Below are 22,531 nucleotides of genomic sequence, written 5' to 3' on the forward strand. Positions count from 1 at the left end.
AGACTTAATGCTGACAAATCTGAAATTCTACTGTTCGGCAGAAGCACACATGTCTGGGACAACAGTTGGTGGCCTAGTGATTTGGGCTTGCCTCCTAACCCAACTATAAAAGCTAAAAATTTAGGAATAACACTGGATAAAGATTTATCCATGAAATCTCATGTTTCCATAGTTTGCGGCAGAGGTTTCGGCCTCTTGAAGATGCTTAGACGACTATTTCCTTGGGTTCCGACAGATTGCAGGAAAACATTAGTCCAAGCTCTACTGATGAGCAGGTTGGACTACGGTAATTCACTGTTTGTGGGAATGGCAGACTACCTATTTTCCAAATTGCAGTTGGTTCAGAATGCCGCTGCCAAAGCCATCTGTAATAAAAGGAAATACGACTCAGCAAAAAAATGCATGCGTGAGCTCCACTGGCTCCCAATGAGACAGCGAGCCACTTTTAAACTGTTGTGTATTTCTCACAAAGTCCTTCACGATACAGGCCCCATCATCCTACATGACAGGATTAGATTCCACAAACCCTCTAGAAACCTACGATCTATGACCTCAGGAAGAGCATCTATCACCCGAGCTCGGACTGTCAGGATGGGAGAGAGGGCCTTCTCTCACATTGCCGCAACAAAGTGGAACGAGTTACCTCCTAAACTCAGAACTACTGACTGCTTCCTTTCATTTAGGAAACAACTAAAAACATTCCTTTTTCCCAGGCCAGATCAATAATTTCCAATTACTGCTGTCATCAAGTCACTTGCAATTCTTTCTCAGCGCCGTGATGTCCTTTCAGGATGAATGTTAGCGCTTTACAAGTAAAATAAATACAAATACAAATACCTCATATAGTGACAAAACCGACTGTGTTACAAAGCTCAAATAGTGACTAGGCTGAGGGTGCATAATACAGCTGCTTTATCAATTAAAATACATAAAAGCATACGGTACAACGTAGAACTGACTGCAACCAGAACAGGAGTAAATACTACTGGGCCAATATTGACTCTGAAATGCTCACGCTTCAGCTCCAGCGGTGACCTAGCTGGAAAACTATAATACCGCTCCAACAGGCACAAAATGACGTATATGATCCTACTCCAGGAGCGGCCATACACAGGGCCAGCATGAAGCTCCATCGGTGAACAGGATGTGGCTTGTGATAAACACTAAGGAGAAGGACAGCCTTCGGTGCCGCCATCTTCCTAATACAAACTAAGCAGACGGACAATTTATGATGCCGCCATTTTTAAACGCGTTCTTAGAGAAGAGGCAGACGTGACGCCTCATTACGCCGCTCACGGATGCACGCTTGCAACGCCTGTGACAGGCGCTTGATACAACAAAGAAGTCAATAATCGAGAATTACTCGCTGCATTCACAGCAGGAATAACCAACCTGGCTGCAAAATCACAGTCCGTCAGGCATGAAATCGGAATGGGGCTTTGCGGGGGGTGGCCGACCGGAGGGAGGCTCGCCCCCCCGGGGATTTTGTGGCACCGGGAGGAAGGGGAAGGGGAAGATTGACGGAGGACACAGGAAGGGACCTTCGGGCTGGTTGGGCTGGGCGGTGGTTTTTGGGCTCCTTTTGGGCTGGGAGGGTGCAAAAACGGCCATTTTGGGTCACTGGTCACCATTTTATGGGACAGTGACCCAGCAGCCGGGGGTCTAGTGTAAAATTTGTGGTGACTTTAGTAGGAGCGTTTTTGTGGTAGGAAAACGGTTGTTGGTGGAGATAGTGGATCTAGCGATCGAGTGAAGGGCGGGATCGTGTGGTCAGGGAGCGGTTTGACGGCGGGGTGCGCGAAGAGACGTGGTTGCAGTGCAGGAGGCGGCGGTTTGCGTGCGCGGTACCTGGATGATGGCGGATGACGCGATGGCCGACCCAAGAGTGCGGGAGGCGCTTCGCCTTCTCGGCGAAGCTGGCAGGACGGATCTCCTTAAGAGCGACCTGAGGGTAAGGCCACCGCGGCGCGCTGCTGATGGCGCCGCGGCGGCGGTGTTGGCGTGTGAGCCGCCCAGGTCTCGCGCTAGGAAAGGGGAGGGGGCGGGAGCGGTGAAAAGAGCAGCGCGCGGAGGCGGGCAGAGTGTGGCTGGGGCGCCGAAGAGGGGAGGAGGGCAGAGACAGGAACGCGGTAGCCGGAAGAAGGCGCCGTTGCAGTTCGTGGACAGCGCGGAGGGCCTGGGGGGCGTGGGGGGAGGCGGGGGAAGGCAGGGGGATGCGCAGGAGACCGTGATGGAGATGGAGGGTGTGGAAGGGGGCGAAGGAGGAGAAATGGCAGCGACAGGGGGAAAACGAAGCTCCAAGGGAGGTGAGGGAGGAGGGGGTCTGGCGGGGAGGGGGGGAGATGGAGGGGTGCTGGGTCAAGGGGGAGAGGTGGGGGGGGCGGGGGAGCGACGGGGGGGGGGAGAGGGAGTGGTGCAGGGGGGTGGGGACAGGGGAGCAATGGGGGACGGGGAGGTCAGGGGGCAGGGTGGGCAGGGGGGGGAATCGCCGCTCATGATTGAAGACTCGGAGGGAGGGGAGGAGGAGGGAGAAGGGGGTGGGGACGACTTGGGGGGGGTCGACTCTACAGATGAAGACATAGTTCCCCCCAGCAGGAGGGGCTCCCCAGGGGGCAGGGGGCGGGGGCGTGGCGCGGAGAGGGTGCGAGGGGGGGCAGAAGGGGGCGGAGTGGGGGTCCAGGGGTGCATCCAGAAGTCGGGGCGGACGGTGGATGGGGGAGGGGCGGGTGGGTTACGGGGCAGGTGGAGCGGCGGAGGGGCAAGAGGGGGAGACGCTGGGATGGAGTGGTTGGGGGGGTTTGGGGGGGAGCGTGGGGGGGCCGGGCGGGGCGGGGAGCTGGGGGTGGGGTGAGAGTGGATGGGGGGGGGCGGCCGGCGCGGCGAGGAGGGCATTCGGCGGCGGAGGGGAGGGGTGGCTGGGAAGGTAGCGGAGAGGGTTTTGCCCCGGCATGCTGGACTTCCCCGTTTTTCTCTTGGCAGGAGCAGTGGGGTAGGGGCTCGGGTGAGCAGCATGCGGCTCCAACCCGCCGAGTGGATGGGCCGGCTCTGCCTAGTACGGGCGGTCGCGCTCCAACGAGGGACCTGGCGTGGACAGACGACGGATGGCTGGGCCATAGCTCTCAGACGCCCCCCTCCCGATGGGTCGATCCGGCCGCCGGGGGACGGGGATGGAGCATCGGTGCAGCGGGTTACACTGATTACCAACAAGGGAACAGGAGGAGAGTGAGTGTGGATTTAGGTACACTGATGACAGAGTGTAGGGCCAAGGCGGGTTTGAGCAGGGTGTCCACAGGAAGGGTTTTGGCGGATGAGGAACTGGAGTCGGAAGAGGAGGGGGAACTGCGGGAGGTCAGGGGGGAGGACAGTAATGTTGTTGGCAGTGTCTTACAGGAATGCCCCCGGCAAGTGGTGCCGCGAGTGACGGCCCCCCCAGCGGACCTGGTTAGGCGGCGGGATCCGGTGAGGACGCCAGCCTTGACGCCAGGTAAGACCAGTACGGGGTCGGGGAGCGGCTTGGGCACGCCTCATGGAGGCAAGGCGGGAGGAAGTGGTTTGGGTGGTCGCCAGGTGTCGGTGGGGACGGATGCTGGGGGAGGGGAGGAGGTGAGACTGGTGAAGGGTAGGTATGTGATGGATGCTGGAATGTGTACTGAAGCGGAAAGCGTGGCGTCGGGGGGTACTGGGACGGGCGTGGCGTCTGGTGGTTTGTCGGCGGCGAGCGCCGGGGCGAAGGGGAGCTGCGAGGTACCGGTGGCGAGCGCGGCGTCGGGGAGTTCTGGGACGGACGTGGTGTCTGGCGGGTCAGCGGCGGCGAGCGCCGGGGGGAAGGAGAGCTGTGAGGTGCCGGTCAGGAAGCTGCCATACATGGGGGTGGCGAAGCCGCTGGGAGCGCATTTGTCGATGGCGACTAGGGAGAAAATCTGGAAAGGGGAGTATGTGGAGATTTTGAAGTTGCTACACCGGGAATTGATGGCCAAGGAGGGGTCGAAGGAAGAAGAGCAGGAGTTGGCGAGGCGGCCGAAAGTGCCGGTTACTATTGAGAATTGGTCAGCGGCTTTCTTAATATATGCGAGCGTGTACTGTGAAATGTACCCTGACAGGGCGGTCGCGCTGTTCAAATACATGGACGTAGTGCGGCGGGCGCAAGTGACTTACGGGGGCAATGCTTGGTCGCATTATGACGAGGAGTTCCGGGCGCGCATGGCGTCGGACCCGGAGGCTAAGTGGGGGGAGTTGGACGCGGATCTGTATCAACAGACCATGAGTGGAGCGAAATTTGGCCGCACTATCTACACGGCCAGTGGTTTGCCATTGGCCCCTCCCCCCTTTTCGGCCCGCCCCACCCGTGGGGGGGTTGGGACGGGGGGTGCCGGGAGCAACCAAAGCGGGGGGGCCTGCTGGGATTTTAACAGGGGTTCCTGTCTCCGGCAGACGTGCAAATTTAGGCACGAGTGCTCCTTTTGTGGAAAACGACACCCAGAGGCACGATGCTGGGGACTTTGGGGAGGCCCCACGCAGGGTCAATACCCGGCTCCCGTGCCCGGCAGGGGGAGGGGGGGGGAGAGGGGGAGCGAGTACCCTGGGAAAAGGCCCGTACACCGGTTAGGTTGGATCGGCTGGAACCTTTCTTGGAGGTTTATCCGCGGGCGGACGATGCGACGGTGCTGCGTCGGGGTTTCAGGGAGGGTTTCCGGTTGGGGTACGAGGGTCCGCAGATCGCTCGATGGGCGGAGAACCTGAAGTCCGTGAACGCACACAAGGGCATCGTCCGGGAGAAGCTCTTCAAAGAAGTGAAAGAGGGGAGGATGGTGGGACCTTTCGAGGTAGCGCCATTGAAAGATCTGATCATTTCACCCATTGGAGTGGTCCCGAAGAAGGAGCAGGGTCAATTCCGCCTGATTCAACATCTCTCATGGCCGGAGGGCGCGTCAGTGAACGATTTTATTTCAGCAGAATTGGCGTCGGTGTCGTACTCGTCCGTGGACGTCGCAAGGAAGTTGGTGACGACGGCGGGGCGGGGGGCACTCATGGCAAAATGCAATGTAAAATCGGCATTCCGGTTGCTGCCGGTTCACCCAGCTGATCATCAGTTGCTGGGGATACAGCTGGATGGACTAATTTTTGTGGACAGAGCGCTTCCAATGGGGTGCTCCGTGTCGTGTGCCTTGTTCGAGAGATTCAGTTCTTTCCTGCAGTGGGTTTTTTCCTGGCGCACAGGCTCTGAGGCGATTACGCATTACCTGGACGACTTCTTCCTGGTGGGTAGCCCCGGTTCAACGGACTGCCAGCAGCAGCTGAGCAGTTTTACGGACCTGATGCATTACCTAGGGGTTCCTTTGGCGCCAGAGAAGACACAAGGGCCCAGCACGGTGCTGTCGTTCCTCGGGATAGAGCTCGACTCAGCGGCCATGGAAGCACGCCTACCGGAAGACAAGCGGTCGGCGATGGTGGCTTTGGTGAAGGGCATGTTGGCCAAGCGGAAGGTGTTGGTGCGAGAGGTCCAGGTGTTGCTGGGGCACTTGAATTTCGCGTGCCGCGTGGTGCGAGCGGGGCGGACTTTTTGTCGGCGGTTGGGATTGGCCTTGTCCGGTTTGTCGCGGCCTCATCATCACGTGCGGCTATCAGCAGGAGCGAGAGAAGATCTGTGTATGTGGTTGACTTTTTTGGGGCGATTCAACGGTGTTCCCATGGCGCCTCCGGAGGAGTGGGAGTGGGACGTGACGATGTCATCGGACGCGGCGGGAGTCGGAGGTTTCGGACTCTACTGGGCGGGCCGGTGGTGCGCGGAACAATGGCCGGAGCAGTGGCAGGCGGGGGGGAGGAGCATTGCTTTCTTGGAATTGTTCCTGCTGGTGGTGGCTGTGACAGTGTGGGCGCGTGATTTGTTCAAGGTGGACAATATGTCGGTGGTGCAGGTGGTGAACCGGTAGTCTGCGAGGGAGCCTCAGGTGCTAAAGCTGATGCGCGTGTTCGTGTTGAGGTGTCTGGAACACAATATCTTGTTTCGGGCGCAGCATGTGCCGGGAGTGGACAATGACATTGCGGATGCTTTGTCTCGTCAACAGTGGCAGAGGTTCCATGGGCTAGCCACGGAGGCGGCGGCGGTCAAGACGGAGGTGCCGGAGGAGATGTGGTTGGTGGGAGAGCGCGGGTTGTTCAATTGGTAAGGTCGTCCATGGCAGTGTCCACGTGGAGGAGTTACGACCAGGCTTGGATGGAGTTTCTGCGTTTTGGAGCGGTACGGCAGCGGGACAGGTGGCGTCGGGAAGAACAGGTGGTGCAATTCATGCTGGGATTAATGGACAAAGGTTTGGCGAGGGTGACTATTGCGGGGAAACTGGCAGGTCTGGCGTTCATGGGTAAGCTCTGGTGGGGTTATGCCCCTTCGGCGGGAGAATTGGGAGGGCGTCTTTTGGAGGGTTGGGAGAGGGAGAGAGGGGCTCGGGTGCGGAGGAGACGGCCTATTACTGAGGCGATGTTGGAAGGACTGGTGGGTTGTTTGCTGGTGGTGTGCAGAGATCAGGAGGAGACGGTGCGGTTTTCCACCTTGATGTCATGGATGTATTTCGGGGCCTTTCGGGTGTCGGAGTTGGTGGGTTTGAAGGGGCGGGCGGGGCTGACATGGGGGGAAGTGGAGTTCCGCGGCAGGGAGGTCGCAGTGCGGCTTCAGCGTTCCAAGACTGATCAGCGAGGGAGGGGTACTTGGGTGTTGCTGGGTCCTGGGGGAACGGAGGCGGTGTGTCCGGTGGTATGGGGGAGACGGCTGGCGGACGGCGGGGTGCAGGCTGAGGTGGAGGTGTTTGGCAGGGGGAAGGCGGGACGAGTGACGGCTGCTCAGTTGTTATGGGTCCTGCGGCACGCCCTGCGGTATATGGGTGAGGATCCAAAAGAGTTCGGGACACATTCATTTCGCATCGGGGCGGCGACGGAAGCGGCGCGGAAGGGTTGCGGGAAGGATGAAATAAAACAGCTGGGGCGCTGGAAATCGGACTGTTATAAGACGTATGTCAGGTTGCGAGGGGTAGAGGTGGAATAAGCTGGATTTTGGATTTGCTGCTGACATATGTTTCTTTACAGGTGCGGTGGTGGGGCCTACGGCGGCAGCAGTGTCTATATATGTGGTGGGAAATTCTTTTGTGAACAGAGCGGAGAAGGCAGAGTGGGAAAAATGCAGGAACCTTAATCTTGAATTGGATGAGCATTTGTTTAGGTGTCATTGGAGGGGAAAAGGGGGCATGCGTTGGCACGAATTGGTGCCGGTTTTGAATAACATTGTGCGGGGAGGGGTGTGCCCGGATGTTTTGGTGGTTCACCTGGGGGAAAACGACCTGGTTCAGTGCAAGGGGCTGGCACTGGTGAAACAGATGAGGAGGGATATACTGGAGATCAAGAGGCAGTGGGCAGGGTGTTACATCATATGGTCTGAATTTATACCCAGGAGATGTTGGAGGGGGGCGGAGAGACCAGGGGCTATTGACAGGACCAGGAGGAAGATTAACAGGGAGATGAGGGCCTTTTGTGAGAAAGAAGGGGTGGGTAGAATGGAGCACCCGGAATTGAGGTATGGGGCGGTGTACTTTTTCCTGGAGGATGGGGTGCATTTGTCGAGATATGGGATGGAGCTGTATATAGTGCAGCTGAAGGAGGCGGTGGACCGGGCAATAGGGGTGAAAAGGTATCCGAAGGTGCAGGGGTCCTAAGGGGGGGGTCGAAAGCGGGATGGGGGCTTTCGAGTGGCGCTTTTCCATAGTTTTAATGGGGGGGGTAGGATAGGAGGAAGGAGCTTTACTGGTTGAAGGGGAAGGAGTGTACAGTTGGCAGATGTAAAACAGTTGAGGCAGGTTTTTGGGTAATTGATAAGGTTTGCGTATGATGTTGACGGGGAACTGTTTAGGGGTGGGGGTGGGGGGATTGTTCAGGTATATGTATAATTAGTTAGGACTAGTTTTGTACGGCAAAGGCCAAGGTTGGGGTATGTTTTCAGGATGCACCTGTTTTCCAATAAAAGCGGCCTTTATCACACCTTACATCTGTGTCCGGTCGGTTCTTCCCCTCCCCGTCTCCCGATGGGCCCCAAATGAACGGATAACAGGACATGGGGGAGAAGGAAAGCACGAGTGAGACAGGGAGATGCATGCCATACAAAAGAAATCGTTCAGGCGAAGGAGAAAAATAGAAAGAGGTGAGCAAGAGGGAACCCCTAGAGCTGTAACGGCCGGTACTGCATGTGCCCCCAATGATGATGCTGGCACGAGGCAGGGCCCAGCACCCTCTACCACGAGAAACAACCAGGCAGCGCCTCTTTATGTGTGGGTGGTGCGTGGTGGGATGCAGTTTGAAATGCAGAGCGCACCTCCTCTTCTTACAGGGAAAACACACCAAGTGAGTAGCAGTGATGTTACTGCGTGTTTTCACTTTAGTGATCAACGTGCATTCTAATGGCATGGGACGAGTTTCCCATAGCGTTCCATGAAAAACTCAACAGAACATTTGCAGGAAATCCATCGAACTGCCTTTTCCGAAATGATTAACAGCACAGGGTGCATCGCCAGACCTACACGAAGGCTCCCATAGTCTCGAAGCCTAAACCCATTCTGCAGTAGGTTGTAAAGCCAACCCCAACTAACTGGGTCCTCTCTGCGGAGGGAAGCAAGGCGGGACCCCTTGGGTTCGACTGCAGGGGTGCTTACTACATTATTTGCCATTGCATGATCCTTTAGTTTACACCATCCTTGCAGACTGCTGGTCTCTAGGACACAACACGCACTCAGGACTAGGGTAGTGGCCTGCCCAAGTACCCTTGGCCCCTGAGAAGGATTGTGGCATATCTGGTGGCCCCGCTTGGGAGGGAGGGGCGCAGCCCAGACAACTTGTATTGTGTGAAAAGGCTGCTTTATTAAAAACCAGGTTCACTACACAAACTTTACCTGGACAGTTCGCCTTACAAAACTAAAACCTCACTAAACATCAAATGAATTATGCAGTCTCCTGCCCCCACCCGTTGCGCACCTGTCCCAACAACGGGACTCGAACAAACAAACCCCCTTTAAAAGTCATAATTTTTGGGGCAGGCGGGACAAAAAGCTAACGAACAGGCACTCCCTGCCACTAGCACCAAGTCACCTGTACCTACAATGGTGCCAGAGAGTTCAAAAGCAGCCCCCTATAAAGTCATTCGGCTATACCGGGCTACAAAAAAAGCAAGGCCAACTACAAAATGACAGTCCAGGACTGCACCAAACTCCCCGGGGGACAGACCTGCCTGTGGTCGGCTGCCTCCCAAAATCCCCTTGTGCCCACATGCTGTTCCTTTTAGTACCCTGTCATCTACAAAGGCTGACAGCTCTCCAGTCCTAACAGAAAAGTGACCATCTAAGAGTGGTTCTGGAAGACCCACTGCCCACCTACCAGCTCTGCCCTATCCTAAAGCCCATCTCTACCCCAAAAGATTATACCAGAGGCAGCACCCCTGAGAAGGATAGGGAAGTGGCAAAGTAGACGCACAGGCCGGCTTATCACTCGACCCCACTTCTGTCGACTCCTACTCACCAAAACTCAACCCTTTGGGACAGTAGCCACACTGCCAATCACAGGACCAGTAGGAGTCCAGTGTACAGGGAAGCCTCATCCTCAAGTTTTGGACTCTGGCCTGGGTCCCGAGCAAAACACGCATTCACTCATACGTCCTAGCAGCACAAATGTGGGCGAAAAAGATCACTCAAGGCAAAGGTATAGAAATGAAGATGCAAGGGAGCAAATTCCCATTGCTACTATTACCCAATGTACTGGTCCTCAGTTTACCCACCTAAGAAGGATGAAAGGCTGAGCTGGCCTTGCCTAGTCACAGCAGATGTCAGCTTAACTCAACAAGCCATACGACGATTGGTGTCTTTCCTATCTTTCGAGATCATTGCTATCTTGCTTTTTTTCAGAAGGATGCTGGGAGTTGTTTTGCAAGCACTGTTCTAATGAAATGGAAATAACAGGAAATAAAGGCCCGGCGGGAAGCTCGGTGGAGTTCATTTTGGATGACGTGTTCTAGATCTCAAAATTGAATCATCCAGTGGCTTGGAAAGTTTCAATTGAGAAAGGCGGTGCCCTTACCAGCTATGCAACAGGAGCAATGCACGTCCCATAAGCCCTACGTCATAGTATGATGTAACTGTGGCATTAATTAACAGTTTTGTGGGTAATTATGAGAAAAATACCAGCCAGTCAAGACGTTTGATAACTGATATAGCCCTCAGCAAAAAGGCTAATGTTATTGGAACATTGTGTACAGAAAATTCTAAAGTGAACAGGGAGAGAACATTACAGGGCCATTGGAGAAGAGCCGATCACAGTCATTGGTCGCCCTCTGCGCCACCAGCCTTGAGTTCCAACATACCAATCTTCTAAATTTGAATCAGAAAATAAACAGTTGGTGTTACGTATGACCCAGTTGTGAAATGGATGGGGATATAACGTGGATACAACGTCGATCTCCTGGAATATAGGAAAACATTTGTACCAGGGGAGATATCGGATTGGTGCTTTGGGAGTCGCGGGATTAGGAACAAAAGAGCTTTCGTAGGCATCAGTATTGAGATCACGAGTCAGATACAAGCAGGCCATGTGACTGCAACAATAGGATCTCGGGATACTGAGGAGTGACTTGGTCCTGGTGTGAAACAACAGACTTCAGCTTGTAGGAACCCAAGTAAATGATTAGAAACATTTTGAGGCAACCGGAAATGTCACAGCCCCATGCAAAAAAGGGAACACTTATTTCAAAATGAAAGGACATCAATTTCAATTCAACAAGTACTTGCTTGGATTACTACAGTGTCGAAACAGTTGTAAATTCATGAATGCCACATGCATATGCTTCAACATTAAACACAGCTATGTGCTGTAAAACAGTAAAAAAAAAATAACACCTAACCATACAGCTTCCTCTATGTAAGGATGTAAATTGCTAGTGTTATTCACCTGTGCAGGTTTGGTTTAAGTGCAGTGAGTAACTTCATACCCCTTTCAGATATGACACATGTAGTTATTTTCTTTGCGTCTACTGAAAACAGTGGAGTCTGCCGGGCTTGCACGACTCCCTAGAGGAGAGCCATGTTGATCGGGGCACACCGCATCTGGGCCAAAGGAGTGATAGATGTTCCATGTCTTCAATTGCTCCAACTGTAAGAGCCAATAGAGGGGCTCTTCACAGAACCAGCTCTGTCCTAGGTGGCTCATCCAACACGGAACTAGCAAAGCCCAGCACAGACAGACAAGCAACGTGGGTATTCACCGCTAACATACAAAAGTCTCTCTCAGAGTGCTTGTTTTAATTTGAGCTTCTCCAAGAGGTGCACTTAGGAAGAACTTGCTTCCATGTGCACTTGTGCACTTCTCGTTGACGTCCTCAGAATGAAAGCTACTTGTGCTTGTGACATGAAAGGACGATCTTGATGGAGTTTGACTACAAGGCTAGAAGTTTTATCTACGAGAAAGCATTGATTAGTATTACTAGGCAGAAATCGTGACTATGTCGTGAACAATCGGATTTCCATTCTTATTTTGTAGAATTAAGTTAGTCAAAAGCTGGCAAACGTGCTCGGGGGTGTAAATCCTGTGATATCGACCCGTGGTAGACTTTTGGGCATTTTTTTTTAAATTGAAATCACTAGCCCCTCATTAGACTCCCAGCCCACAAATAATTATTAGAGTAGCTTTGCTCCGAAAAGCTCTAAGGATGCCCCATGTATATAGACCTTCTTAACTTTAGCAGTGCTGCTTGACTCTAGGACTTTATGATATTAAATTGGGCAGTAGTATTATTCCGACTGTGTCATCAAGTCAATGATGTAGAAATGTATGCATTTCTGTAGCTTTCGCCTAGCTAGGAAGCAACAGACCGCTTAAGTTAGCAAGTGTAGGGGGATAGCTTTTGAGGAAGGGAATATAAAGGACTGTGTACAGCGGAGAGTGAAGGGGTGTTGAGCAGACTGTTGTAGGGACTGGGGACCATGAGGCGCTACTCAAAGAGTAGAGTTTCGAATATCTTTCGAAATGGACATGAATGAAGCTATTTGACTCCACTTCTTGGTGGCGTAGAAGGCTAGAGCGTTTGCTTTCCTCATTTTTGCATTTCTTGCTTCCAGGGCCGGTTTTTACTTCTTATGTTAGACTCTTGTCATGATCATTTTTTTGTACAAATATGCTGGTGCCAGTGTTAGTGTGGGTGATTCATCCCACTCTGAAGACGTTAGAGGCCCAGTGAGGTAGGCAGTCCGTCTCCCTCCGTATTGGGTGTGATATGCTAGGTCCCTCTGGAGAGACAAGTGGAAGCATACAGAACAGAAGACAGAGGAGGAATACAGAGCCGGGATGTCTGAGAGTGCCTGTTTTATTTCGCTTCACAAAAGCAAAGTGCTTTGGTTACTAGGACTACTCTCAGTTTTTCAGCCGCTGTTTTTAGTCGACTAGGGACAGTGCTTGAAGGGACATTTCTGCTGCATATCAAAGGGGTGACATCTTGTTCATTAAAGGACACACAACATTATAATTAGATTTTGTGTTGAAGTCTGCCTGGTAGGGTATAATCAGTGGCAGAGACAGGAAACAGGTTTGCTGAATACATTTATTAAAAATAGAATGTTAATGTTCTTGACCTCGACTGCCCACATCTCACCAAGCTAGTTAATCTTGTGAATTGTACTACCCAGGCTAGAATCCATGTTACAGCCAAGGTCGGTAATATTTTTGTACTGCCTTTAGAGACTAGAACCTTCCTTTTTAAATACTTTTTTTGTTGCTATTTTTACATCTTTACAACAAGAGGCAGAGCTTTAATTACGTATTCATTTAAAGATGGCAGCATGTCCACAAAGTTTTGGCTTTCCAGGGTGGACTGTGTGGTTGACGCAGGGCACAAGTCCTAAAAAAAGAAGTGGGGGACGCTTACGTCACTACAGGAAGTGACTTCACGAAAGGCACGCACATAAGACTGGCAGTAGTTTGTTATCGAGCTCCCGGTAAAATAAGTGGGGGGAAGCCGTCCACCCAAGTGGTACCCTGACTCGAGCCCTGGGTTGACGCAATGCAGGCCGTACGCTACCTTTGTAGAAAGTGGCACAGTTTGGGGTCTCTCAGAAGGAGCTGCTTAGTGCAGAGATGCGGGTCTCGTTACCCAATAACCAATCTTGCCATGGGCGACCCCAGGGCCGGACTGGCTACCAGGCTTTTCTTAATAAACAATGCAAAACAAAAGTTTCAAAAAACACGCTTTAAAGCTGTGTGTTTTGTATTGTTCATTTAGAAGCACCAGCAGCTCCCCAGCAACAAATGCAGCCCTCTCAGCAGTGAAACTGGATCCCACCCTGTCAACCCAGCAAAATGCCCGGAAGTCAGTTTGGCCCTTAGTAACCCTGGCACACTCACACCATATGGTTTACTTTTCTTAAAGGAGAGCAGGCGCGTCCTGCTCGGGGCATACACCAGCAGCACGTGTACGTCGGGTGCACGTGCTGCCACGTGCTCGGCCGGCTCTCACCTCAGCTCCGCCGTCTCCACCAGGCGGTGCAGCTGCTTGACCTCCTCCTCCAGGGCGGGAAATCTCTGCACGTCTTTCATAACCAGCGGATACAGGTCCTAGCCCAAGAGAGAGGGGGGGGCGGGGGGGTCAGAAAAGAAAGCATCACCACAGCGACCAAATATAGCTTTTTTCAAAAGAAAGCGCGAGTGTGAGCGTGTGCAATTTCAGAGCTTAAGAAAATGGAAGATGAAAAACACCGGAGACTATAAAAAACAATATCCCACACGTGGCATGCATCACAGAGAGCGCTGCTGCAAGCTTTCCCAGACAGCCCAGATGACGCACAGGCAGCAACAGGGCACGCTGCACACTTATATACTATAGGTAAAGAACAAGCTTCCCACACACAAGGCAAGGCATCAAAACATTCGGCAGACACGAAGGAAGTGAACAGCACAGGCTTCTGCGGTACAAACTTCCGGCACACATCAAAAACAGGTACAGTAGCAATGCGAGTTTCCCTGGTCTGGAAAGAGGTTTAGCCAGGATGACTTAGTCTTCAGAAATCTGCAGCTGCAGAGTTTTCCACATAGTTAAAGACTAAATGTACTTGTCATAAAATCAGCCACCTGCTGCACAATCTGCGGACTTCAACTAAAAAGAACGCGGTTTCTAGCTAGACCAGATCACACGCACCCCTTCTAATAAAGGCCCAGGAGTGGAGCCATGCAGTGGCAGGTCCTTGGTAAAGGTTAGCTGGTCATTCATACGTAGGTGATTACTATATTAATGTGCTAAACTGGTACTAATGAAGTGAAACTTTTTGCCTAGACAGTAATGCTTGTTAAAGTGTCAAAGTAGTGAAATAACACTGCCGTAGAATTGGTCACATACTTGGCCTTTTCTTGCCACATAATTTGGTGATCCGTTGCTGCATAATTCAAACGATCCTGGGTATAGCACAGGCAACAGCAGGGTAAGCACCACAGACACAAAAAGGAGCATGCAGCAGGAGCTGCAGCAATGCAACACTTTCCTCAAACACACATTTTGCACAGTGCAAGCTTACCACGGGTGTACGCGAGAACACAAACCCCCCTACCCCCCAAATAAAAGCATACCATATGCAGCTGGGAAAACGTCCTTCAAAACACACAGAACCAGTACAACACAAACATCAATCAATCAATCAATCAATCAATCAAGGCATTTATATAGCGTGCTACTCACCCGGAAGGTCTCAAGGCGCTCGGGGGATGGGGGGTCTGCTACTGCTCGAACAGCCAGGTCTTGAGTTGCGTCCTGAAGGAGAGGTGATCTTGGGTCAGGCGGAGGTGGATGGGGAGGGAGTTCCAAGTCTTGGCTGCCAGGTAGGAGAAGGATCTTCCTCCCATGGTGGCTCTTCGGATGCGTGGAACGGCGGCGAGGGCGTGGCTGGTAGATCGTAGCTGGCGGGTGGGAGTGTAGAAGGTCAGGCGGTCGTTGAGGTACCTGGGGCCCAGGTCATGGAGGGCCTTGTGTGCGCGGGTGAGGAGTCGGAACGTGATTCTCTTGCTGACGGGGAGCCAGTGCAGGTCTCTCAGGTGTCCGGAGATGTGGCTGTAACAGGGGATGTCCAGGATGAGTCGTGCGGAGGCGTTCTGGATGTGTTGGAGTCTTCTCTGCAGTTTGGCTGCGGTTCCGGTGTAGAGGGTGTTTCCGTAGTCCAGTCGGCTGGTGACGAGTGCCTGGGTGACCGTCTTCCTGGTTTCGGTGGGGATCCATCGGAAGATCTTTCGGAGCATGCGTAGGATGTTGAAACATGATGATGAGACGGCGTTGACTTGACTGGTCATCGAGAGGGAGGAGTCCAGGATGAAGCCCAGGTTGCGTGCGTGGTCTGTAGGTTTGGGTGCGCTGCCCAGGGCAGGGGGCCACCAGGAGTCGTCCCAAGCAGAGGGTGATGATCCAAGGATGATGACTTCCGTCTTGTCTGAGTTCAGTTTCAGGCGGCTGTTCATCATCCACTCGGCTACGTCTTTCATCCCTTCGTGTAGGTTGGTTCTGGCGGTGGCTGGGTCGTTGGTGAGGGAGAGGATCAGCTGGGTGTCGTCGGCGTAGGAGATGATGTTGAGGTTGTGCTGGCATGCGATGGCTGCGAGGGGGTTCATGTATACGTTGAAGAGGGTGGGGCTGAGTGATGATCCTTGTGGTACGCCGCAGATGACTTCGGTGGCCTCAGATCTGAACGGGAGAGGCGGACTCTCTGGGTTCTTCCGGCGAGGAACGAGATGATCCACTCCAGTGACTTCTCTTGGATTCCGATGTTACTGAGGCGTTGCACTAGGGTGCGGTGGCAGACAGTGTCGAACGCTGCGGAGAGGTCCAGGAGGATGAGGGCCGCTGTTTCCCCGTTGTCGAGCAGGGCTCGGATGTCGTCAGTGGCTGCGATGAGGGCGGTCTCGGTGCTGTGGTTGGCTCGGAAGCCGGACTGCGAGTGGTCGAGGGATCCGTTCGTCTTGAGGAAGGCGGCAAGCTGTCTGTTGACGGTCTTCTCGATGACTTTGGCAGGAAACGGGAGGAGCGAGATGGGGCGGTAGTTCTTGAGGTCGGTGGGGTCTGCTGATGGTTTCTTCAGGAGGGCGCTGAGTTCGGCATGCTTCCAGCTCTCCGGGAAGGTGGCGGTGTTGAAGGAGCAGTTGATGATGTCCCGGAGTTGGGGTGCGATGACGGAGTCGGCCTTGTTGAAGATGTGGTGGGGTCGGTTGGCGATCCGGAGTGGATGGTGTTCATCGTGTGGATGGTGTCTTCGGTGCTGATCGGGGTCCAGGCGCGGAGGAGGGTGGTGGGGGGCGTTGGATCTGTGATTGGGTGCGTTGTCTGTGCGCCGAAGCTGTTGTGTATGTCTGCGATCTTGCTGTGGAAGAACGAGGCGAGTGAGTCGCAGAGGTCTTGTGAGGGAGTGATGTTGTTGTTTCCGGCGCTGGGGTTGGAGAGCTCTCTGACGATGCTGAAGAGTTCTTTGCTATTGTGTGCGTTGTTGTCTAGTCGATCCTTAAATGCTGTCTTCTTGGTGGTGTGGATCAGCTGGTGGTGTTTGCGGGAGGCGTGCTTGAGGGCGGTCATGTTGTCTGTAGTCGGGTCTTTGCGCCAGGCTTTCACAAGGGTGCGGCAGTTCTTCTTGGATTTCTTGAGGTCGTCGTTGAACCAGGAGGCTTTCTTGCTGCCGGGCGTGCTGGGATGGTTTTTCAGGGGTGCGAGGTCGTCAGCGCAGTTGGTGATCCACTGTGCGAGGTTGTTGGCTGCTTGGTTGGGGTCCGTTGAGCTGGCAGGGGGGTTCTGGTTCAGAGAAGTGGTGAGCTGGTCGGTGGTGATCTTGTTCCAGTTCCTGTGGGGAACCTGTTGCGGGTGATGGTGAGTCGTGGTTCTTCTGAAGCTGAAATGGACGCAGCTGTGGTCTGTCCAGTGGAGTCCGGTGGAGTGGCTGAAGGAGATGTATTTGCTGGAGGAGAAGATAGGGTCCAGCGTGTGTCCGGCGTAGTGGGTGGGGGTGTTCACCAGTTGCTGGAGTCCGAGGTTGGCGAGGTTGTCCAGCAGGGTGGTGGTGTTGTTGTCGTTGTTGTTCTCCAGGTGGAAGTTGAGGTCTCCTTGGAGGATGTAGTCGGGGGAGGCGAAGGCGTGCGGGCTGATGAAGTCTGCGATGTCTTCGTTGAATTGTGCGCGAGGTCCTGGGGGTCTGTAGATGAGGGAGCCTCTGAGTGTGGTCTTGGGGTCGGTGTGTATCTGGAAGTGAAGGTGTTCGGCGGCTGAGAGGGTGTCGTCGGAGTTGGTCGTGAAGCGGATGGTGTTCTTGTGGATGATGGCGATGCCTCCTCCTGTCTTGTTGACGCGGTCCTTCCGGGTGATCTTGTATCCGTCCGGGATGGCGATGTCGGGCGCTGAGGAGGCGTTCATCCATGTTTCCGTGAGGAAGGAGACGTCCGGAGATGTGGTGTCGAGCAGGTTCCAGAGTTCCACGGCGTGTCTGTGGACGGAGCGGGCGTTTAGCAGGATGCACTTCAGGTGGTTGCTGCTGGTGCTCGGCTTGGCCGGTGCGGTGCAGGTCCGGATGCAGGAGAATTTGCAGGGTTGGCAGGCGAAGGGTCCGTGGGTGCGTCCAGGGGTGGCTGGGTGGCAGCCGGGGATCGGGCCGGTGTTGAGTGCGTTGAGTGAGGCGGTGTCGTACGTGCGGCGGGTGGGCTGGCATCTGTGGGGGCCAGGGGACCTGGCGCTGGGCGCGGTCCAGGTACGGACGGGCGCAGACGGGCTTGCCTTTGGCGCGCACCCGCTGCGCGTGAATGCTGCGCGTGAATGCGGACTCCGCCATAAATGGCGTAGTGGGAGGGGCAGAGTGGGAGGGAGGAGCAGCTGGGAGGCGGGAGCGGGGTGGCGCGGGGAGGGGATCGGGTGCACGGCAAAAGGGGGGCGGGGGCCGCAGGGGAGCAGCGGCAGGAAGCGAGGAGGGCAAGAAGACTGTGTGAAGCGTGGAGCGAACTAGCCCAGAAAAGAACAAGCTCAGGGAAAGAAACAAGCACTGGAGCGAGCAGGGACAGGCAGGTAGGGGGACCGGGCACACTCACGGGGAGGCGCGCGGCGGGTGGAGCGACCGTCACCTACCAGAGTCAGGTCAGGTCACAGCTCCCCGTCGCGCTACCACCACTTAAGTATCCGGAGGGAGGGAGGAGCAGTTGGGAGGCGGGAGCGGGGTGGCGCGGGGAGGGGATCGGGTACACGGCAAAAGGGGGGGCGGGGCCGCAGGGGAGCAGCGGCTGGGAGCGGGGAGGGCGAGAAGACGGCGTGGAGCGAACTAGCCCAGAAAAGAACAAGCTCAGGGAAAGAAACAAGCACTGGAGCGAGCAGGGACAGGCAGGTAGGGGACCGGGCACACTCACGGGGAGGCGCGCGGCGGGTGGAGCGACCGTCACCGACCAGAGTCAGGTCAAGTCACAGCTCCCCGTCGCGCTACCACCACTTAAGTATCCGGAGGGAGGGAGGAGCAGCTGGGAGGCGGGAGCGGGGTGGCGCAGGGAGGGGATCGGGTACACGGCAAAAGGGGGAGCGGGGGCCGCAGGGGAGCAGCGGCGGGGAGGGCGAGAAGACGGCGTGAAGCGTGGAGCGAACTAGCCCAGAAAAGAACAAGCTCAGGGAAAGAAACAAGCACTGGAGCGAGCAGAGACAGGCAGGTAGGGGGACCGGGCACACTCACGGGGAGGCGCCCGGCGGGTGGAACGACCGTCACCGACCAGAGTCAGGTCAGCTGTGCAAGCTTCCCTCACATACAGTACAAGCAGCAGTAGGACAACATTCCTTAGTTTGCAGACTGGACAACACCACTAATGTTGGTGCAATGAAAAGCAGCAACAGTGCAAAGTTTCCCTCACACAGAGAACATATATAGGATGGGAAGCAGTTGTGTACGTTTCTCTCGCACACAAATGTCAAGCATGGTTAGCAGCACTCCCAATATGCCAAACACACGTATGTCAGGTACACAACCGCCCGCAGCAGGGTGTCCTCCTTCTCAAATCAGGCACCGCACGCGTCAGCAGTGCAGCCTACACGCACATGCAGACAGGCACCTGTACCGGAACTTGCGAAACGCTGCTTGGCTGTGCCACGTGCACTCACGCTGACGCAGGCTTTGGCGGTTCTCAGCCCCCACTGCGCCTCTAGCACCCCCTTATGGCTCACCTTGATGAGTTTGAAGGTGCTCTCCTCCTCCTGCAGGATGCCCTTGTAGGTCTCCATGAAGTGCAGCAGCACCGACAGCACCGCCTGCTTGCGCTGCAGGACGTCGCTCTGGTCCCAGCTGGGCGAGGAGTAGTCGCTGGCCCCAGAGAAAGTCACTCCCAGTTAAGGAAACACACATCAACCGGAAGAGGCGGGGACAGAGGGGAGACGGTGGGAAGAAGCCATGACTTGTCCTAGGGTGCGATGTGCATCCAGTTCTACACACAGGAGGGCACATGGATTCACATGATGAGACTAATAGCACACACTTGCAAACATGTGCACAGCCAAGGCCAAAGGTTTCACACAGGGAGTAGCTATGACCAGTATCTGCCCTGCCAGACGGAATAAATAAATACAGGTATACTACTAGTCATCGAATACGAAGAATGTGTAAATGTGGGCACAGTACTGAAGAGCAGACATATTCAGCAGGTACAAGTACTGGCATAGTACAGGCCTGCGTGCTCGAAGCCATCAGAATGATAAACAGCAGTGAGCAAAGTCTCACATAAGGTAACAATATTAAGAGGTTCTAGTGAGTAAGCACCCATACATACGGGCACACTATCGAGCAGGCGCATGTAATGGCAAATCTATACTTCCTCTATATGCACTTACCTTTCGATATGTTGCCGCTCAATATTCTGTTCATGATATTACTGTACTATGATGCGATGGACCTCTTGCCTCTCTAGTGAATACACGCAGCCCGGAACAGATACACATAGAACCTCCCAGTTCTCTGGTGAACTCATAAGACCCCCGATTCCCATGGAAGGCATAGGCCTGGAAGTGATGTCCCCCCCATGTTTCTTTGGTAGCGACCTAAGGCTCTTACAGCTCCTCCATCATCACCTACTGCAGATGTTTGCGTAGGGGCAAGGCGTCAGCACATCTGCATGGCGTGCCTGCGCCCTGGCACCCTCTGCGCCGCAGTACACCCGAAGCTTGCAAAGGATATTGCTGCTGCAGCTCGAGCAGGAACCGGTCTGTTGGCAGGAACAGCGAGTGGGTGAGAATGAGGTCATCCAGGAGCAGCTCTAGGAGAGAAGGAGAGAGAAGGACAGGTGTTAGAGGTATAGGAAGGCAGGTGTTCGAGGTACAGGTGTTCGAGGTACAGCAGGGCAAGTGTTCGAGGTGCAGGAGGGCAGGTGTTGGAGGTACTGGAGGACCAGGTGTTCGAGGTGCCGGAGGGGCAGGAGTTCAAGGTACTGGAGGACCAGGTGTTGGAGGTGCAGGAGGGCCGGGTGTTGGAGGTGCAGGAGGGCCAGGAGTTCAAGGTACTGGAGGACCAGGTGTTGGAGGTGCAGGAGGGCCGGGTGTTGGAGGTGCAGGAGGGCCAGGTGTTGGTGGTACAGCAGGGCAGGTGTTCGAGGTGTAGGAGGGGCAGGCGTTCAAGGTACTGGAGGACCAGGTGTTGGAGGTGCAAAAGGGCCGGGTGTTGGAGGTGCAGGAGGGCCAGGTGTTGGAGGTACAGGAGGACCAGGTGTTGGAGGTACAGGAGGACCAGATGTTGGTGGTGCAGGAGGGCCGGGTGTTGGAGGTACAGGAGGGCAGGTGTTGGTGGTGAAGGAGGGCCGGGTGTTGGAGGTGCAGGAGGGCAGGTGTGGGTGGTGCAGGAGGGCAGGTGTTGGTGGTGCAGGAGGGCCGGGTGTTGGAGGTGCAGGAGGGCAGGTGTTGGTGGTGCAGGAGGGCCGGGTGTTGGAGGTGCAGGAGGGCCGGGTGTTGGAGGTGCAGGAGGGCCGGGTGTTGGAGGTACAGGAGGGCCGGGTGTTGGAGGTACAGGAGGGCAGGTGTTGGTGGTGAAGGAGGGCCGGGTGTTGGAGGTGCAGGAGGGCAGGTGTGGGTGGTACAGGAAGGCAGGTGTTTGTGGTGCAGGAGGGCCGGGTGTTGGAGGTACAGGAGGGCCAGGTGTTGGTGGTGCAGGAGGGCCGGGTGTTGGTGGTGCAGGAGGGCCGGGTGTTGGTGGTGCAGGAGGGCCAGGTGTTGGAGGTACAGGAGGGCCAGGTGTTGGGGGTACAGGAGGGCAGGTATTCGAGGTACAGAAGGGCAGGTGTTGGAGGTACAGGAGGGCAGGTGTTCGAGGTACAGGAGGGCAGGTGTTCGAGGTACAGGAGGGCAGGTGTTCGAGGTACAGGAGGGCAGGTGTTCGAGGTACAGGAGGGCAGGTGTTCGAGGTACAGGAGGGCAGGTGTTCGAGGTACAGGAGGGCAGGTGTTCGAGGTACAGGAGGGCAGGTGTTCGAGGTACAGGAGGCCAGGTGTTCGAGGTACAGGAGGCCAGGTGTTGGTGGTGCAGGAGGGCCAGGTGTTGGTGGTGCAGGAGGGCCAGGTGTTCGAGGTACAGGAGGGCAGGTGTTCGAGGTACAGGAGGGCAGGTGTTCGAGGTACAGGAGGGCAGGTGTTCGAGGTACAGGAGGGCAGGTGTTCGAGGTACAGAAGGTACAGGAGGGCAGGTGTTCGAGGTACAGAAGGTACAGGAGGGCAGGTGTTCGAGGTACAGAAGGTACAGGAGGGCAGGTGTTCGAGGTACAGGAGGGCAGGTGTTCGAGGTACAGGAGGGCAGGTGTTCGAGGTACAGGAGGGCAGGTGTTCGAGGTACAGGAGGGCAGGTGTTCGAGGTACAGAAGGTACAGGAGGGCAGGTGTTCGAGGTACAGAAGGTACAGGAGGGCAGGTGTTCGAGGTACAGGAGGGCAGGTGTTCGAGGTACAGGAGGGCAGGTGTTCGAGGTACAGGAGGGCAGGTGTTCGTGGGTACAGGAGGGCAGGTGTTCGAGGTACTGGAGGGAGGGCCTGCACAAACAGTGAGCCCGGCACCAGGGCAGGGCCCCGGCTGGCTCAGGTGTCTGGCGGTCTGCCATCCAGGTAAGGAGGGATCAGATCACACCGCAGGCCCGGGTGTGCCGGGAACACCAGGGCATGCACGCACACGCCCGTGCACGCACGCACACACAATGCGGGGCCCTGATGTTTTCACAGAAGGAGGCAAACATGCACAAGTTTACAAGGAAACACAAAAGTAGAAATTAGCTCTAATGTATGTTTGCACACAGCCCCTAGTTTTACTAAACAGGCACTACCAGAACAGCTTCTAATGTGAAGCCAAGGGCGGAGCATGTGGAATTCTATAAAGCACCAAATAAAACAACAATATAGGCAATACACAAAGGTCTGTAGCAAGACTGTGCTAGTCCACAGTATTTTTTATGCATGGTTCATACTCGCTACCGAGTTAGGAGTTAGGCCACTGATTCATCAGCAAGCCAACAG

The 22,531-nt window shown here is 55.0% G+C and overlaps 1 protein-coding gene across 2 annotated transcripts in view; it reads right to left on the reverse strand.

Moving 5' to 3' along the window:
- RAPGEFL1 (Rap guanine nucleotide exchange factor like 1) overlaps window positions 1-22,531 on the reverse strand; it is a 260,579-nt gene that overhangs the window by 117,295 nt on the left and 120,753 nt on the right. For both annotated transcript variants that reach the window (XM_078645530.1, XM_078645531.1), the window contains 3 exons: window positions 20,223-20,301; window positions 19,220-19,370; window positions 13,529-13,626 (listed from right to left, as the gene is read on the reverse strand). In XM_078645530.1, the coding sequence (XP_078501656.1) occupies window positions 13,529-13,626; window positions 19,220-19,370; window positions 20,223-20,301 (328 nt within the window). The remainder of the gene's footprint in view (window positions 1-13,528; window positions 13,627-19,219; window positions 19,371-20,222; window positions 20,302-22,531) is intronic.

The sequence above is a fragment of the Lissotriton helveticus genome, chromosome 5_1, assembly GCF_964261635.1.
Source record: "Lissotriton helveticus chromosome 5_1, aLisHel1.1, whole genome shotgun sequence".
Lineage (NCBI taxonomy): Eukaryota > Metazoa > Chordata > Amphibia > Caudata > Salamandridae > Lissotriton > Lissotriton helveticus.